Source organism: Rhopilema esculentum, chromosome 15 (assembly GCF_057945365.1).
Source record: "Rhopilema esculentum isolate cy_ngs chromosome 15, ASM5794536v1, whole genome shotgun sequence".
In the NCBI taxonomy this organism is placed as follows: Eukaryota; Metazoa; Cnidaria; class Scyphozoa; order Rhizostomeae; family Rhizostomatidae; genus Rhopilema; species Rhopilema esculentum.
Genome location: NC_142829.1, coordinates 5516167 through 5536242, shown reverse-complemented (window position 1 = coordinate 5536242; position 20076 = coordinate 5516167). Strand labels below are relative to the sequence as shown.

The following is a 20076-nucleotide window of genomic DNA, read 5'->3' as shown; positions in this document are numbered from 1 at the left end:
TTCTACTGTGTGAAATATCAAGGAAAGACCAAACTTTTTATGATCAAGATAAAAAAGAGAACTTTTATTTTATCTTGTTATTATTAGATCACGCCTTGACTTTCAAATATTTATTATGGAGGTCACAGCTATTTTGGGGGTTTCTCCACTAAGACCCCTTGTATTGAAAAATGATAATTGGTCCAAGATTCAGTGGCGTGGTGGCAGGGGGGCTAGGGAGGCCATGGTCCCCCTGAATAGGGGCGCAAATGGAGATAAGGGGGCGCCAAAATTGTTTGTTTGTAATATTTGACTAGGAACATCAAAATTGATCGTATACGGATAGAACACTTTGCTGTAACTTGCTGTGAACAATCTATTAAAACGTGTAATTCTACAATCGAAGCATTTTGCGCTGCCATGACCCAATCAACATTTGTGTCATATGTTTTCGTGTTTTCAAGATTTTACGTATGCCAAAAATGTTTTCTATTAGTTTGCACTCGGAACGCCAAAAACCTGAGTGTACGCCAAAGATCTTCGGGCCTAAGTCCTAAGTACACTGAATGCACCCTGGCAATCAATACAGCAGCTTCTTGTTATTAAGATCGATGTGAACCAAAGGTCACCCTTTCTTTCTTTATCCAACGCATGAATCCTCCGCTCCCAAATTTTTTCTAAAGCATCGTCGAACTGTCTATTCTGAGCGGTGTAGTAATTTGTTAAATATTAGCCTGGGAGATGCATTTTTAGCCATTCTAGAAGGCTTGATTTCAAAATTTTCTTCCGCGTCGGACCCAACCATGGTGGGTCCTCCTTTCCCTCTAAACTTGACACTAGCCCAAACCCAGATTCAATTTCGTGCGCTGCTGTCTCTGTCAGATTCAAATAGTGCGATTCAATGCTTGAAAACTTTCAAGTTGTTGAGAGAACTACTATTTAAAAACTACTAAAGAATAACAAACTTGAACCATGTTTGTATATCATACATTATATATACGATGACACTAGGCTGATAAAATCGCACATAAGCAGTGGCGAAATGGACAAAGGTTACCTTTAGTTAAAAACCTAAGGAGCCCGAAACAAAAATTTGCTCTACGTTATTTTACTCTGAAGCTGGTATTCAGGATATAATAAACGAGTTCAAGGGGCCGCCAGCCTGTATGAAACATCAGTGCAATTCAATAGAATGTGTTTTGATTAGTATTTTATGTTTTGCCTACCGTATTTCCTTGAAAATAGGCCGACTCTCGAAATAAGCCAATTCAAAATAGCTTGATATTTTCCCGAACCACGATCGAGAAGGTCAAATGTTAGGATTACATAACTTTTCCATTCATATTCGCATTTTGAGTCAAAACCTATTTATAAAATTTTGGATTCAAGTTGCAAAATCGATTTCCCTTCTAGTAACACATGCTTTTATATAACCGCAATATATAGATAGGGCACAAAAATTGACTTGGCTACCCCAGGGAAAACATAGCCACCCCGCCACTGCCAAGATTAAAAGCATCAAGAAAGAGATGTGTTCTACAACAGGGCCATTTCGAAAAAATTTTTGTCCTTTTATAAATAAAAAATTGCACTTCTTAATGGAAGAAAAATTATGCATGTTTTGAAACAAGTAGGGGTAAACGTGCTTTCGATACCGCTGGAAACTTATCTCAGCCTCGAGTATATAAGCAGTTACTTTAGAAAGCTTTTACATTAGCGCAATTTCTTTGCAACTTGGTAACCGACCTCTAGGTTTCCATTCTGAGGACATCCAAAAAACAAAAAAAACTAGCTTATCTAAGAGCAAATGCACAGGGCTTACTTTCTTTCAACAATAAATAGACAGCGACTGGTAGACATGTCCATGTTTTTGCCCCACCTTTATTCGATCCCACCCCTTTCGTAACCTCACCCCATCCCTGTCCTCTTGTCCTCAGTTTGCAGTAAGAGAGGTAGAGTAACTCGGACTATTATAGCTTGAGAGCAATAGGAGCAAACGGAATTGTTCATTAGAAATACCCCAGTACAAGACCCCCCCCCCCAAAAATATGAGTTAATTTTTTAGCAGATTAATTCAATTCATTACAAGAGCCTCTGTGGGTCAGTGGCCGAGTGATCGTTGTTTACAAATAGAGGATGTCGACAGCTCTAATGGCCAATTTTTTGTAGGTGCTAGCTGAAAACTCAAACTAAATCATGCAATTGTATATTTTACTCCAGAAAACCGGTGGTTTTGATTTTTTGAGGTGAATCTATTCACAAATCTAGTGGCCTTGGCGAACCGGACAGAGATAATATGGAGTACGTCCACCCAATTTGCTGTACGCAGAAAATCGCCGTCTACGAGACGAAAACGGTACTTTTTCTTTTTATTCCTGTTAAGGTGTGTGTGTGGTTAGTGGCACATCCAAGAGGAGTTATGGGACCATCCATACAAGAATGTTTACTTACGTTCTGTTTACAACTACATAAACGAAAACAATCTAAGACAGGAATCGAGAGGGGAGGGGGCAGGCACGGATAATCTTACTTCCACATTAAAACAAAGTGTAAATCTTATTTGACGGACGTTACAGATTTAGGGTTTTTCCACTTTTAATTTGTAAACCCGGGTGCAGAGTATGGCAAGTGCACATCCAAGGCATTTTCTTTATAATGTGCCTGCACACCTGGTAATAGGTGTGGCATTTTGAGATCTCTGGGCGTGACATGGGTGTGTCCTATTGCTTAGAGAAAATGAAGAATCATGTGTCCTCAAGATAGACATAATCTTGCATTGGTTTGATGGATACCAAACAACTATGAATCATGTCAAAGTCCACACTTACCCAAGTGCACACTTGCACACTTGATATTTTGCTCTTGCACATTCAGTATCTTGTTGGAAACTTCCATACTCTGCAGTCTGGGGCTGAAAACAAGCTTGTTTAGTCTTGCCCTTTATGTCAAATGGTGCAAGGTACATGGGTTCCACACTGGTCTGGCATACCAGTTAAAGCAGAAACTGTTAATGCGGAAATCATTTACAGTTTTGTTCTACTTTTTGCTTTTGCAGATGCCTGATGATTGTATTTAGCATGAAACTCGGAGTAGCAATTTAGATCAGTTCTGTTCTATACACCATTCTTTGTGATATGAAAATAGGCTGGGTACAGCATTTTGCATGTCTTGACTAGTTTGTGCCTGCAATAGCATACAATGCGAACCACTTTTTAATTAGTTGTTTCTCATTCCCGTTGTCAAGAACTGGGTGCTGCTTTCAAGGAAATCTTATGTGTTATAATCTGAACAGAAACCAAGGAAATTGATGAAGAAACTGGTCTTGTTCTTCTTTAAAGATGTTAAATTTAATTAGTTAATAAATTTTCTAGGAAGCAATTATAAAATCTTTTTGTAATCATTGAAAGATATCTGGATTGAAAAAAATTCAATTTCTTGTGGACCCTACTATCTATCCAGGAATTACAAAGCAGCATCATTGACTTCAGTATCATTGTTAATGTAACAGATATTATAGTGGATATCATAGCTGATATTTCATAAAAAATATCTTGCCATTTGATCAGTGTTCCTTCCACAGTAGTATGAAATTTATTGAGCAATTGAATGAGAAGGAATTGGTAGAGAAATGACACAAAGGTCGAAGTGAACACACATTCTTTGCATACTTTGCATACAAAAACAAACAAGTTTTTACAGCTCTTAATCTTTAAAATGGTTCAAAAACAGTTTAAATAATTAGAAAACAGTACAGCCAGCCTTTCTTCAGTCTTTCTTCTTGGTCATAGCTTTCTTCAGTTTCCTCTTCTTTCTCTAGCTTAGGTTTTTTTTATATATACTGTTGACATTATCAAGTTTTTGCTTTCTGCTCTTCAAAATATAGAGCTCTGTTGCCCTTATCAAGATATTTTTACTTTCTCCCCTTCAGTCCATATATCATCATTGATTGCAATACAAAGTTGTATCTCCATGTTGTAATACAAAGTAGTAAAACTTAACTCTAACTGCAGTGAATGGAGAGATATAATTAAGGGGGTCCCACAAGGATCTGTCTTAGGACCATTATTGTTCAATATTTTTATAAATGATATTTTTCTATTTCTAAACAAAAGTGACATATGTAATTATGCCGATGATAACACAATATGGATAAAAGGGCAAACAACTAGTGGTATAATCCCAAAGCTTGAATCTGAGATAAACACTCTTAATAGCTGGTTCACAGATTACTGCATGCTTCTAAATAAAGATAAATGTAAATATATGATTATAGAGCCTGAGAGAGAAAGTGAAGTTAAAATTGGGGATTATTCAATCAGAAACACAGATAAAGAAACATTTATTGGAATATTTCTTGATAATCATCTCAAGTTTGATCATCAAACAAAAAAGGTTTGTAATGAAGCTGGGAAAAAAATTAGTGCCCTTGCCAGAGTAGCGCCTTATTTAAATGAAAGAAAGAGAAAACTGTTAATGAAATCGTTTATCACTACCTACTTCAATTATTGCCCCATTGTTTGGATGTTTTGTAGCCGAAAAATGAACAACTTAATTAACAATGTTCACAAAAGAGCACTAAGGGTGGCATATAATGACTAAATGACTCATCTTTTGAAGGTTTACTTATGAAAGATAATGCCTCAACAATACATCAAAAGAACCTGCAGAGATTAGCCATAGAAATGTATAAAACCAAAATCAACCAAAGTCCAGATTTTATGAATGATATTTTCAAATTTCATGTGTCTTCATATCATTTCATATCATGAGAATGGATCAAAATTCCAAAAATATAAAATTCATAAACTTCATTCTTAATAAAGAATATTTCAAAAATGACTATTGCGGGGGGTGCATTAAAAACCTGTTTAACATGGTACTGGACATGCTAGGGTTTCAGGCATACAAATTAAAGAATTTAATTTGAATTCATAAAATATCTGATACTGATTGTCTGTTATCTATTTTGCTATCTATCTTGCTACTTTGCTATCTATTTTGCTATCTATCTATAGAATATCTGTTATCTATTTTGCAGAGATTTTATCTGGTGGCATCAAACAATGCACAAACACGTTTTAGGGTTTTGAAGATAGACAGAACTGAACCAACAGAGTTGGTCCTCATAGATGACAAGGTTTGTTTTCTATTAAAGTGAGATTATATTTTACATTTCATCAAAATTGAAATTTTTATTGTTTACTGTCATCTAAATTTCTTAGCATTTTCTTAGAATTACCTGGAAGAAATATGAAATTAGATAACATGAAAATGGATTTTTTTGCATTGTTCCAACAATGACAGAACCAATGCTTGCTTGCTCTTAGCTACTTGTAGAATTTGAATTATTTTATGAATTTGTTTACCATACATTTGCCATTTATCATGAAGCTAGTATTTGTTGTATTTTCTATCTGTTGTCTGGATTACAGGTGGAATATAACCAGAAACAAATTCGGACACTTCTTCAAATGATAGATGTTGGGAATAGACCAAAAGCATCAAGATCATATGATAAAGGAATTAGTGGGCTGCATCACAGAGGGTCAGCATTCGGAATAGTTGGTAATCAATGATATTAGAATTGTCAGCTTTTCATAATGGTACTGAGAATCTGGATGTTAAATACAATACATTTTTTGCTCCTTGCAGTTAAAATGATCCTCTGCAGTTCTAATTATTCAGCTTCCATTTTTGAAACCTATGTAGTGACCATTGTCGAGCCTATTAAGTTCATTCATTGTGTCACTGTGATCAACACCTTTCATAGTCTCCGTACCCACAGAAACGTAATCAATAACACTTTCATACCATCCCCTGGTTTTATCTGTATATGCCCTGTATTTTAGTCTAGTCAGTAAATTCATCAAGATACAATGCTAACCATAGGTGCAGGCTTGTATTTTTTCCATTGGGGCTCAAAAATTAATTGCAATTGCTAATGATGGCCGCCAACAGCACAGGGTAAGAAGAGGCCTAGGTGAGGGTTCTAAGGCAATTTCCATTTACATTTTCATTGTCATTGCTATTTGATCTTGACTAAATCTCTTGAGATGATTTTTATCCGTGTAACCAAGAATATGGAATATTATTCTAACAAATTGATAGCTAACTTCCTTATTTCCCAGGAGGGCTGAGCCCCCCCCCCCAAATTTTTGTCAGGAAGGACTCAAGCCCTGGAGCCCCCCACTAAATCTGCAACTATGAGGCTCACTCAACATCGTCTCTAACTGCCCCTGTATTTTGTGTACATTAAACTATATCAGAAAAAGGACAAAACACTCTCAAATGAACTTATATAGGAATCAAACAAGCATCAAAAGTGTTTCTATACCTATTCTAGGTTACTCTTAAAGTACATAATAGCTCATCAAGGTTATTATCAAATATACTCACTTGGAAAATACGCAGTTTAATGCTACAGGTTCTTTTCGTCTTTATTTGATTCCTAAAAACTTTATTGCTTGTATTTTATTGCTGCTAGATAGGACAGGTCAGCTTTGATCCAAAGGTTCTGATATGTAGCAAACACATTTTGACATAGCATCTAAATCTTATTTATAACTTGATTACAACCTTGAAGCTGTGCTGTTTGCCACACAAAGACATGAACAGCCCTGCCTTAACTACATTAAGCATTGTATGAGGGCTGTTAACAGTTTTTTCAACACATTTTAATATAATAAAGTAAAGCATTTTTTTCCCTAACAATTCTGATGTGTTTTAGGATTTGTCAAATTTTTGGAAGGATATTACATGATTCTCATTTCAAAGAGGCGAAGGTATTTTGCATTCTTTTTGTGTTATGTTACCGTGAGCCATTGATTTATCTGCCAAGTTTAACAATTTTTTTCTTATTCTGTTGTCTCATATTCATTACTTCTTGTAATGCTAGAATTGTGCTTTTATCTTATTCTGTTATTCATTTTAGAGTAGCATTGATTGGAGGTCACACTATTTATAAAATTGATGATACAGTTATGATTCCTATTGCAAACGAACAAGCCAGAATCAAATTTTCAAATCCAGATGAAACAAGGTAATAATTATACAATAAAACATTTCCTTTGAATATCTTAGAATAAAGTTTCAGGATAATTCGGCAAAAGTTTGAAAGCTCATTTGTTTGTTGTGGACACCTGCTATTTTTAATTTAATTTACAAGAAGTATTCTCCCTTGCCTCGTATATATTAACTGTTAATCTTGATTTTGATTAATATAAATTGAACATGCTATGGATGTTTGAAAGTTCTGTCTGCCTTTAAATTTCAATGTTGGGTACTTGAATCTTATCATAAATTGAAAGATTTTTTTAGGTAAAGTGCTCAGTCTCTATCTTAAAAGCATTCAGTTTTTTTTCAGAGGAGGACTAAAGCTTTGTTGAACTTTTAGAAAAACTTTTTATCTGAAAATATCGTCTGACAATTCATTTTTATAGGTATCTGAGGATTTTTCAAAATGTGGATTTATCCAGCAATTTTTACTTCAGGTATAGAAAACCCTTTTGTCATCCATTGTAGCTTATTTGTAACTTATACATCAGCTAATGGTTAAAGGTTATGTGTCCATATAAAAGGACTATAAAAGGTAATGTTACACAACTTTCTTAAAATGCTAGGCAAAAAGGTACTTTGCTTTTCATAATTTTGTGGTTTTTGTAATCATATTCATGATTTGAATTCTAGATACATTGCTAACTCTTTTATAAGATACAGTCAGATCAGCTTTTCTGGAGGCAACTGATGAATTTTTAACAGAGCTTGATAAAAGAGAACAATAACTTGATACATCAATGATGAAGTTTGTTAAATAATGGAAGAGGGAAACATGCAACTGTAGGCTTAAAATTTTTCTCCTGTGACGTCCATTCAGTTTACGCTGTGTTAATTTAGCTGTATTTTAGGCAGGTTTAAAAACCAACAGGAAATAAAGCGTTCCATTAAATACTTGGTATATATTCTTCAAAATATTAAATGAAGCTCTTTTTGTAATCAGTTACATCTACGATTTCAGATGCATCAAGTATATCAAATGTTCTTGGAGTCTTTAGTTGTTGAGATACAGAGATGCAAATTCACAAGATTTCTTTATGTTGTTTTTATTTTCAAAGTGCGGTTTTCATTTCGCTTTGCTCATTTGATCAAGCTTATTCCACTTTGTTCGAGAAAACCAAAAAGCTGCTAAACATTGCCGAAGTTTATAAAAAATTTTCTTGATGTTAATATCAGATTCAATCCCTACATACATGTGAGAATAAAGTTCGGTTCTGAACTTGTCATAGCATCATAGCAAGTCTGAAGGCTTGTACAATTTACATGCGACGAGTTTTTGATAAGCAATTACTGTTCTAGATTGATGTAGTGTGGTCCAAATATGGGTGAAAGCGTACCCAGGGGACGATTTCAAGGTCTATGGGGCCGTTGAGGAGCTCCTAGGTGACCGGTAGCCGGTGGTCGGTGGCCGGTAGCCGTTGGTCGGTGGCCAGTGACGTCTTCAAGGGTGGGGCTGAACTAATTAGGTTCATATTATATTGTCAAGGCTATGAACAGATTTTTAAATGAACCTCCACAGCAATTTTGTGTATGGAACAAGATGCGGTATCTCTATTATATAGGATTTTTGACAATGGATTGAGTAACATCACTTACGTCATATTAAAAACTCTGGTCAAAAAGCAGCGAGCATATACTCAAACCTAGCGAAGTGTAGAACATTTCATTACTGCATTACAGACTTCACACATTGTCAAGATAAGATTGAACGCTGTCCTACAGTTCCTAACCAAGCAACATAATCGTTTAGACAAAATCAAGGAAGGCGATCGGATACTTTAGCTGGTTCGGAGAAGCCCAAGATAGAACTTTTGCTGCAGAACACTAAGTTCCACCATCACAAAAACCCCTATCGTTATTATTTTTATTGTGATTGCTAAATAGAGTCGGATGCGGGACAAAACTTTTTGATAAATTTAAAAAATAAGCTTTGAAATTCATCTTAACAATATCAATTATTTGCTATCATAATTTTTTTGAAAATGAGGAAGTTTGAGGTATGGCTTTTGGAGTTGGGGTATTCAATTCATGTGGGGGTCTCGAAAGGGGTTGCGGCTGAAAACCATTTGCGAACCAATGCTCTTGTACAAGAATAAAGTCGTAAATATCGACAACTAGATAATTTTAGACAATTGATGGTATGATGGCAAAAACATTCGTGTAGTTAATCATCGTTTCATTATTTACCCCACAGAAATTATAACATTTTATTATCCCATTGCCTTAGTTATAGCTACGATCCGACACACACCTTACAGTACAACCTTGCACCGAATTTCGGTCTACCAGAGAAGTTTGTTGAAAAAGAGCCAGAAGATAGGATTTCGACTGACGTGGAAGCAAAAGTCTTTATGGATGGGTTGGATAAGGATCTGATAAGAAACTATAGCAAGTCTGATGATCCCCGGAAAGAGACGAGTCCAACTTCAAAACGAGAACTGAACACTACCGGTCAACAAGAAAGAATGACACAACCAACACAACCTGAGGGTATTAACCAAATTTGATATTTAAAAATTTAAGCATTGATTTTATTGGCTTGAGCAATTGATTAACACTTTAATATTTCTAAGTGTTCTTATTGTTATAGTGAGCAGACTAAGCATTTGCTTCCACGCCCTGCAGATTAGCTGAAAATGCATTTTAGAATATTTCTTGTTGTCTTATCTTGCTATCGTTGCTATTTTTAGGCATGACTTTTCTACATTTGATTAATTCAATTCTTAAAATGGAATTCGTTGCTATATGAGGCCCCTAAACCTCGAGGTCCTGGGGCAATTTGCCCCTCACCCCTGTCTATGGCACAGGTCATTATCCAACGTTTATTGTGGAGTATCGGACAAAAAGTTTTTTAGTATAATATGTTTCGGCATACCCGTTCCATCATCACAGAAAAAGGTATTTCAAGTTTAATGCAGTCTTGAGGATGAGTGCAGAAATTTCAAAGTATTTCTTAATTTTTGGAGCTTCTGAACATTTACTTTATCTTTCCCTTGTTATTCTTCCCTTTGCTGTAGCCAAGTGTCCATTTTTTAGCTTCTCCTGTATACGTTAGTGGGGATGAATGCGAGACGTCCTTTACAAAGAAAAAGGTCAAATACAACAAAAAGCAGTATGTCCCATACAGAGGCCGACCGTATGAGAAGTTCGTGTGGAACATTCATTTATTGGAAAATTTCAAGGAGCAGGTTCACCCGGATTGGATATTGTATATCATACATGGATTTGTTGGCCAGTCAAGTATCCTTATAAGATAAATATCAAGAAATGATGATGTAGCAAATTACACAAGCTTACGTGTTTCGTTATAATGCCATGCTTTACTATACTGTGCTAAATATTATAATGCATTTTATTATATTATGTTGTATAGAATTACCATACTTTACTATACTATGCTAAATCAAACTAAACAACGCAATGTTTTTAATTTTTGCATCGTTGATCTATTTTTCCAATGCAAAATTGATGTACAATTCCCAGGTAGTGTTCTGACTGGTAAGTTAGTTTGATACTTTAAAATAGTCTCATGTTGCGACAAGGCTATGTGTGTTTTGCATGAAACGTACAAGGGCTGGTAGTGTCATATATATCCATGTACCTTAATTAATTAAAAGATATTTGCGTTCACGGTAAGCCAATTTACGTTACTCTGATAGCAAGAAGATCGAATCAATTCGCAGGAACAAGATTCTTGAAGCGTGGAGTAAATGACGAAGGGTTTGTTGCCAATGATGTTGAAACAGAGCAAATTGCTCACGATGCCTCGTTTATATCATTGAAGAGTGGTAGATACACTTCCTACACACAGCTACGAGGCTCAGCCCCTTTCTACTGGTCGCAAGACACCTCTCAAGGCAGAATTGTTCCAAAACCGCAGATACTTGGTAAGGATCCTCAATCTTGTTTTTTAAGCTCAATTGGAATTTTTAAGCTCAGTGTACCCAGTTAGAATTTCTTTGAAAAAATTCCTGTCCACATCAGTGGCCTTTATTTGTTTAACGGGGTGTTTAGAATGATGGTGTCAATTATCCAGTTAAGTGTTTTGCGTTCCTCTGAGCAAAACCCCTTAAGCAGGAAACTCTTCGTCAACGGAACCACGTAAACGGGACTTAGTTTTGGCGAGAATTTTCAATTTTGTTCCACCTGTTGGTCTTTTTCAACGTCATCGATGGTGTGACCGTCAAGTAATTAGGGCTCTGATAGTGAGGCTTGAAGATGGTTGTATGAAATTAGATACTTTGCAGGGGGTGTTAGGAGCAAAAGGGTAGTTAAAGAGGTTCGTTGATACGGTTGGCTCGAGACAGGTTTATATCACAGTTTGCGTACATTAGGCTGCCGAAGTAAGTTCTAGGGTCTGCGAATTCCTCCATTATATCAGTGTTATCTTCTCTCTTTACAAAGTAAATACATTGTAGAAAATTTGTGAAAGCACGAGTATTCTCTTTTTTATCGCATTCAGTTATTACCAGTTCTACTTCCTTGTAAAGTTATTTTGGGTTTTGCCTCCCACCCTCGACCGCCTGCCATTGCCACAAAAAGTGTTAGGCTACTCGACCTTCTATGACATCTCAAGCTGTAATGTAACGCTGCATCGTGGAGTGTTGCATTTCTCAAACCAGATAGTTGCATTTATAGAATCGGTATTAAATGAAATCGTGTAATTATTTGCTGTTTTCTATACTCTATCTGTGCTTATGTTTTTTATTAAGGTTGATTATATTTAAAAAATTGTTTTGAAAAAATCTTGCACCATAAAATAGATATTTAGCTCTGGGGTTAACCGATAAAAATCAAGAGTTAGAAGAAAACTGTGATTTATTGTTTCTCAAGTTTTTAAGCTTTGAATTTTCTTGACATGACATGAATTTTCTTGCTAAAGGTTATTTCGTGTCATTTTTTATTTTCTAAGAATTATTAAATTTGAACAGTTTTTTGGCGGTGCAAAACTTGAAAATGGCTTTGAAAAAAGCAAACATTTTAAAACATATTGGCTAAAAGCTTTTTCGTCTTGCACTCCTCAGAGCATAAAACGTCAGAATAAGGGTCCGAAAGAACACGATGAAAAATAAATACCCAGTTGTGGATCGAGCACAAGACCGGTATAGTTGACCAATCAGTGCCGCGTGCCTAAAGAAAAATTACCACTGGAGCCCAAAAGAGAGAACGAACTCCTTCTGTCTACACAGTGGCGGCTTTTTCGTTTGTTTGTAGATCGATCCCTAAACTGCAAGATCGATTCCGAAATTAATAAATTGATTTCCAAGTGTAGAAAGTTCGTTTGTTGAAAACTGTTAAACAGACACCTTCTGTCAAGAATGCCCTTACAGTTACCTATGCGAAAAGTTTATTTACAAAGAATGCTTAATGAATTTAAACATTACCTTTTAGTCGATCGCACAGACCCGTACTACGCTTCTGCTGCTCTTCATTTAAATAAGCTAATGGCGAGGTTCGGTGCCCCAATTATCATTTTGAATCTAGTCAAGGTATGTTCTTACCTGTATCAGTTACACTGCCTGCAGCTTCTGCTGTCCTCTCTTCCCTGAAGCATCTGCCTTCTACTGATCTTCGTCAGATAATTATACTAGTAAGCAGTGAGAAAAATGGTTGCGTAAGTTACTATCAAACTGTGACCCAGCCGAACCAGTTTATTTCAAATTTGGCTATGGGAACTTGCCTTATTATCAATTATTTATTAACTGAAGTCAGAAAATGTAGAATTTTGTAGAGTTTTATATCCTCTGGAAAATGTTGATCTTTGAAGAGATTCGAGAGATAGTCAATATCCGTTGATCCGTTTATTTTTAGAAATAATCAACATAATTTGTGTCTTTAGAAAAGAGAACGACGGCCCCATGAGCAAATACTGAGCGAAAACCTAAAGCAAATAGTTGTGTATGTGAACCAATTCATCCCACCTGAATTTGCTGTACAGTACATCGCCTGGGATATGGCAAGGGTTACAAAGAGGTGAGTATGTCGATATGATAGCAATTGGCTTGCCTTTTTCAGATGTGTATTATTTATTTATGAATGTTTAATCCTACTTAGAAGTTCTTAAGGAAAATTTGCTCACATTGCACGCCAGTAGCTAAAATAACTTCTAAAGCTTTCGTTAGAAGAAAAATTTTTGCAGTTTCTTGACGTTTTCGTCATAAATTATCTGTAGCACAATTACTTCGATGCTATTTGAAAAAATATTCTTGCTTTTTTATGTTCTTAGAGCAGCTGTTGTCAGAATCTTTGAGTTTTGATATTTTTGGAGTCAACAAGTCAGTGATTATACCACAACGATCCTTTTCATATCGGAACACTGTTTTTCCTGCTTTACAAAAAAGTGACAAACAAGCAGATTATTTCCTTGTATTCCTTGAGTGCAGCTTCAACCTCACCCCTCTGATTGGATATAATTTTGAGCTTGGCCTTCTCTTATCACTTTTCTGTTTCTTTTTAGCAAAGAGATAAGTGTCATCGAAAGGCTTGCTGAAATAGCAGAGAAGGTATAGTTCAAGTTACATGTTGACCCCGAAAGGTTTTTAAGACAAGCTAGTAGTTGTTTTCAGGTTTTCCTAGCAGCTGGGAATGCTTTACTTGCTCACATGCTTTCAGGTATCTAACAGAAATTGTGTTCAATGATGATGAGAGCAGCAAATGATTTTACTAAGTCCAAAAGTTACTGAAACTACAAAGAACAAGTTTTGGCTTTGCTATGTAACGCCCTTCTATTGGGATATGTGAATCAAATTTTGTGGAAATGACCTCTAGTTTCAAATTGGAAGCAAATGAAACAACCACTCACAGCTTTCTAGTCTCAGTTTAAATAATGCAATACAAGTTGAGCTAGTCACTAGAAACCTCGCACAAGGAGGGGTTTTAGCCGTTTCTCCCTCTGTTAAGAAGAGTCATGCGTTTTGCATTCAAACAACGGAGAAAGCATTGAGTTTTTTCAACAGCTTTTGCCTCCAGTAGCTTTGAAACTTTATGACATCGTGTTATATCTTAAAGGAAAAGTTATATATAATTGCACAGTCCTCTATGATAAAAATGACTTCAGTAGAATAGCTGTCTCCATTTTACGATTTGCAGAAATTTCTTGAATATCAATTATTTGCATTTTGCAAGTAAAGCTCAAACCTTTTCCTGATAAATTGGATGCAGTAATTTTTGCACTTCTGCTAGTCCTATTACTGCTGCTTACACTTCCTCAACACCGCTTTTTAATGTGCATCGCTGTGGATAACCATTTCATACCCATTACCTGACCTGCCGGCTGTTATTTTTCTCTCACCGATTGTCAATCCAATTTCCTGCTTTGAGAAAATATTACTATTTCAGGAATCATTTATGAAGATGTTTTGTACCTTTTCACAGTCTTTTGAATTTCCTTTCTACAGATTGTGAAAGAAACAGGATTTTTTCATAGTGGCCCACAGCTCTACTGCAACAAAATCAGAAGTCACCCAAAGTATGCTCTTATTTTGGTTTCGAATTTTTATCTCTTCCTTAAGAAAAATTGCAAATGAGTCTGTCGAGAGGCCCTCAAAATATGCTACTGACAGCAGAAGTGATTATACTAATCACGCATAGTTTTTGCTGATAGATTAACAGTGAGAGTACGAAGAGTTAATGATTACGAACGAGTCGATACCTGTCAGTGAGATATTGTTGTGGCGTGCAGTATTTTGTTGAACATCTTTGTTGAAAATCTGCTGCACCAGTTAGGAAGCATGTACTCAAATAGCAATTTATCCAAACAAAATAAAGTGATCTTTATATTAACAAACAAGTTGTCAATTTGTAGACATCTTTCTTAAAGTGAATAGGTTAATTTTTTTCATTTTCTCATTCTCAAGGAGTTTTTTATGGTGCGATATTTTAGGCTAGACTTTGTGCAGTTGCACGATATATCACGCATATTTTGATTACAAAGCGAATTGAGGCATAAATGATCAGGTTTGAGTGTCAATGTCGTTTTCAGTATGTACAGCTAAATGACAGAGTAAGCCCTTTCAGAGACACGCAAGTGTTGCTTATGTAGGCACAAAGTGCTGTTTTCCACCCTGACTTTTTAGCGCCTGAAACTAGTAAGTACTGATTTGTCAAAACCAAGCAAAATCCAGCCTTACTTTACTTTCCTGCTAACTGATTACTTTGAGATGAAGTGTATCATTTATCATTTTAGATTCAATGGCATGAAAGGGTACGGATACAACAAGAAACATCCTGGCCTGTGTCAGGTGAGCAATTTATGTCGGTCAGGTTCGCTCTTCTCGTATCTAAGGCCTGTGTATGAATCAGACGTTCTCGTGAAGGCGATTGCATATCTATGTATATATAAAAAGGAAATACCTCAGAGTTCTGCTAAATATCAAAGGTTGAGTAATCACTATTTCTGCTCTAAATTGCTTTTTCTGCTCTAATCTAATTCTTGTTGAAATTAAAAAACTAACGATATAATTTACCGAGTTCGCTATAAAATGCAACATAGCTGTCTATTCCTTTAGATCAACGTAAACGCAGGGCCAAAACAGATATAATTTTTTCTTTGCTTATATTGAAACGCATCTGTGAGTGTTTCTAACCTTTGGATTTCCAAATGTGTGACTGTCTATAGTTTTTGAAAATAGATGTATATGCTAAAGAATTATTGCTACACAAGGTCAAAATTTCAGTTAGAATGTTTTCTTAGCATTTTGGCCAGTTTACCTTAGTTTTTAGGAAATTACCCTTGTTGCCACTTTTTCTCGTGTATTTTGGGAGCAGATCGAGTTTTTAATGGAAAGAAAGCGTGAGTCATCGCCTGTGTCAAACGAAAGGTCTGGCTGTGAAGACTTGTTTGTTTGAACCTGGTTCATTAAAGCTGTTTGGTTTAATCAAAGCTCAGCTGTACGGTGCTCGTTACCTGTATCCTGAAATGAAAAAGCTTTTAAACAGCCTTGAAAAGTAATTATCATTTGATTAGGATAGAGGTTTTTCTAAAAGCCAGATTTTTTTTCTCAAAACATCTTTAAACGAATTCTAACCGAAATTAACCGAGTTCAAATGTATTGTAAGTGGATTGTTGAAGATTAATGTCTTATACTAGATTAATAGCAGACTAAATGGTTCTAATGGAGACCACCTAGCGTGCTTTCGAAGTTCCCATCCAGGGGTGACAGCATTTTGATTGCTTATTAGCACATCCTGTATATCAATTTAAAGGCACAATGCCCCGACGCATTTCTCTGGCCAATCAAATTCCCATTGGTTAGACTATACAATAGACCTATTGTTACGGAGCCAATCGGCTAGTCTTCAGTGCTGTCTCGATTTGAAACACGCTGCAAAGCCTCTTTCCGAACAGTTAACTGACGGGACATAGTGCTTTTAACTTTTAAGAAAACGCTGATTCCCTATTAATCCCTACCCTTTTGAATAGTAATGTAGTTAAATTACAATCTCAAATTATTAACAATTTGCCCCAAAGACGGTTGCCAAGAAATGAAATATTACTTAGTGCCTGTTAGTGGCTAACTATGTAGAAAAACCTTATTCCAGGAAGTGGGCTTGCTAGGTGCACCAGCCCTTGTACTGCCTGGAGAATACCGATTTTTAAGGTCGGTGTCACCACTGGGAACATTTTCCCGACTGATGCACCTGCCCGTAAGACGAAAAGGTCTTCGGGAAAAGAATGATAGCCAGATTGGAAGAATAAGCAGACACAGAAAAAGAGGCGGGTGGGAGGGGACTCAAAAATTGAACATTGCTGCAGCGGCAAACAACCGTTTGCAGCATGCATAAAACTTGCAGAGGGGGCGTAGCACTCGTGCATCCCTTATAAACCTACAAATGTCCCGGATGTCCTAGGATAGCCTGCACGTGACAGAAAGTGAAAGCGAGGTTAAATGATAGCATCAAAGGGGTGATTAACTCTGTTTAAAACCGGGTTCTAAACAACATTTAATCCCTACCCTTTTGAATAGTAATGTAGTTAAATTACAATCTCAAATTATTAACAATTTGCCCCAAAGACGGTTGCCAAGAAATGAAATATTACTTAGTGCCTGTTAGTGGCTAACTATGTAGAAAAACCTTATTCCAGGAAGTGGGCTTGCTAGGTGCACCAGCCCTTGTACTGCCTGGAGAATACCGATTTTTAAGGTCGGTGTCACCACTGGGAACATTTTCCCGCCCACAGAACACATTTGATGTGTTCCCACCAGACACCGATCTCTACTACCTTCCTTCTGACCTACTTAGAACTTGAAATCTATGACCCACCAGCTGAAACAAGCAAAGCGCAGAGTGAAGGAAGCGAGAAGAAGAAGTGGATCAGAATGCAGAGCAGAACAAAGAATAGGAGACTTACAGGACAGGCAGCAAGATCGCGGACCTTGCTGAGCAATCAGCCACTTGAAGGCTGGCAATAAAAAAGGCTGGATGACATAGTTAGCACCCAAAAAAATAACAAATATAATAGCGCAAGATCGCGGACCTTGCTGAGCAATCAGCCACTTGGAGGCTGGTAACAAAAAGGTTGGATGACACAGTTAGCACCCAAAAAATAACAAATATAATAGCGCAAGATCGCGGATCTTGCTGAGCAATAAGCCATTGGATGGCTTGCAACCAATAACACTGGGTACTCGGCTAGCACCCGCATAATGCAAGTTCATGGACCTTGCTAAGCAATCAGCCACTTGAAGGCTGGTAACAAAAAGGTTGGATGACACAGTTAGCACCCAAAAAATAACAAATATAATAGCGCAAGATCGCGGATCTTGCTGAGCAATCAGCCACTTGAAGGCTGGTAACAAAAAGGTTGGATGACACAGTTAGCACCCAAAAAATAACAAATATAATAGCGCAAGATCGCGGATCTTGCTGAGCAATCAGCCACTTGAAGGCTGGTAACAAAAAGGTTGGATGACACAGTTAGCACCCAAAAAATAACAAATATAATAGCGCAAGATCGCGGATCTTGCTGAGCAATAAGCCATTGGATGGCTTGCAAGCAATAACACTGGGTACTCGGCTAGCACCCGCATAATGCAAGTTCATGGACCTTGCTAAGCAATCAGCCACTCGATGGCTGGCAATAAAAAGGTTGGATGACACAGTTAGCACCCAAAAATAACAAATATAATAGCGCAAGATCGCGGACCTTGCTGAGCAATCAGCCACTTGAAGGCTGGCAATAAAAAGGTTGGATGACACAGTTAGCACCCAAAAAAAATAACAAATATAAAAGCGCAAGATCGCGGACCTTGCTGAGCAATCAGCCACTTGAAGGCTGGTAACAAAAAGGTTGGATGACACAGTTAGCACCCAAAAAATAACAAATATAATAGCGCAAGATCGCGGATCTTGCTGAGCAATAAGCCATTGGATGGCTTGCAAGCAATAACACTGGGTACTCGGCTAGCACCCGCATAATGCAAGTTCATGGACCTTGCTAAGCAATCAGCCACTCGATGGCTGGCAATAAAAAGGTTGGATGACACAGTTAGCACCCAAAAATAACAAATATAATAGCGCAAGATCGCGGACCTTGCTGAGCAATCAGCCACTTGAAGGCTGGCAATAAAAAGGTTGGATGACACAGTTAGCACCCAAAAAAAAATAACAAATATAAAAGCGCAAGATCGCGGACCTTGCTGAGCAATCAGCCACTTGAAGGCTGGCAATAAAAAAAAAGGTTGGATGACACAGTTAGCACCCAAAAAAATAACAAATATAATAGCGCAAGATCACGGATCTTGCTGAGCAATCAGCCACTTGAAGGCTGGCAATAAAAAAAAGGTTGGATGACACAGTTAGCACCCAAAAAAATAACAAATATAAAAGCGCAAGATCGCGGACCTTGCTGAGCAATCAGCCACTTGAAGGCTGGCAATAAAAAAAAGGTTGGATGACACAGTTAGCACCCAAAAAATAACAAATATAATAGCGCAAGATCACGGATCTTGCTGAGCAATAAGCCATTGGATGGCTTGCAACCAATAACACTGGGTACTCGGCTAGCACCCGCATAATGCAAATTCATGGACCTTGCTAAGCAATCAGCCACTCGATGGCTGGCAATAAAAAGGTTGGATGACACAGTTAGCACCCAAAAAAATAACAAATATAATAGCGCAAGATCGCGGACCTTGCTGAGCAATCAGCCACTTGAAGGCTGGCAATAAAAAGGTTGGATGACACAGTTAGCACCCAAAAAAATAACAAATATAATAGCGCAAGATCACGGATCTTGCTGAGCAATAAGCCATTGGATGGCTTGAAGCAATAACACTGGGTACTCGGCTAGCACCCGCATAATGCAAGTTCATGGACCTTGCTAAGCAATCAGCCAGTCGATGGCTGGCAATAAAAAGGTTGGATGACACAGTTAGCACCCAAAAAATAACAAATATAATAGCGCAAGATCGCGGACCTTGCTGAGCAATAAGCCATTGGATGGCTTGCAAGCAATAACACTGGGTATTCGGCTAGCACCCGCATAATGCAAGTTCATGGACTTTGCTAAGCAATCAGCCACTCGATGGCTGGCAATAAAAGTTGGCAATCTTGCTGAGCAATGAGCAATCTGAAAGCTTGCAAGCTAAAACACTGGGTACTCGGCTAGCACCCGCATAAAGCAAGATCACGGATTAAAGGTTGAAAGGGCACAGTTAACACACAAAATTAACAAAATGTAATAGTGCAAGATCACAGATCTTGCTGAGCAATAAGCCATTTGATGGCTTGCAATAACATGTTTTAATGACACAGTTAGCACACAAAATCACAAATAATAATAACATTGCAAGATCTTGGGGCCTGCTGAGCAAGCAGACATTCAACTTCTGACAATAAAAATGCTAGACGATACAGTTTGCACCCAAAAATCACAAAAAATTAATTTAGCAAGATCACAGACCTTGCTGAGCAACAAGCCATTAGATGGCTTGCAAGTAATAAACACTTGGTATTCAGCTCGGACCTACCTAATGCAGATAAACTTTAACTTGAAAGCAAGCAGTCATTTAATGGCAGGGTTGCTGATGAACAACTACTGGA

The 20076-nt window shown here is 37.1% G+C and overlaps 1 protein-coding gene across 6 annotated transcripts in view; it reads left to right on the top strand.

Annotated features, from left to right (window-relative positions):
* The window catches only part of LOC135685412 (polyphosphoinositide phosphatase), a 114131-nt gene that overhangs the window by 52608 nt on the left and 41447 nt on the right, over positions 1-20076 (top strand). For 5 of the 6 annotated variants that reach the window (XM_089112643.1, XM_089112641.1, XM_089112640.1 and 2 more), the window contains exons 1-14: positions 2061-2335; positions 5018-5116; positions 5412-5544; positions 6707-6761; positions 6911-7018; positions 7419-7469; positions 9260-9522; positions 10069-10272; positions 10650-10919; positions 12424-12521; positions 12872-13005; positions 13490-13535; positions 14430-14500; positions 15218-15272. In XM_089112643.1, the coding sequence (XP_088968769.1) occupies positions 2276-2335; positions 5018-5116; positions 5412-5544; positions 6707-6761; positions 6911-7018; positions 7419-7469; positions 9260-9522; positions 10069-10272; positions 10650-10919; positions 12424-12521; positions 12872-13005; positions 13490-13535; positions 14430-14500; positions 15218-15272 (1647 nt within the window). In that variant the 5' untranslated portion in view covers positions 2061-2275. Of the gene's footprint in view, positions 1-2060; positions 2336-5017; positions 5117-5411; positions 5545-6706; positions 6762-6910; positions 7019-7418; positions 7470-9259; positions 9523-10068; positions 10273-10649; positions 10920-12423; positions 12522-12871; positions 13006-13489; positions 13536-14429; positions 14501-15217; positions 15273-20076 lie in introns of those variants that run through there. The other variant, XM_089112644.1, reaches the window with a different exon arrangement.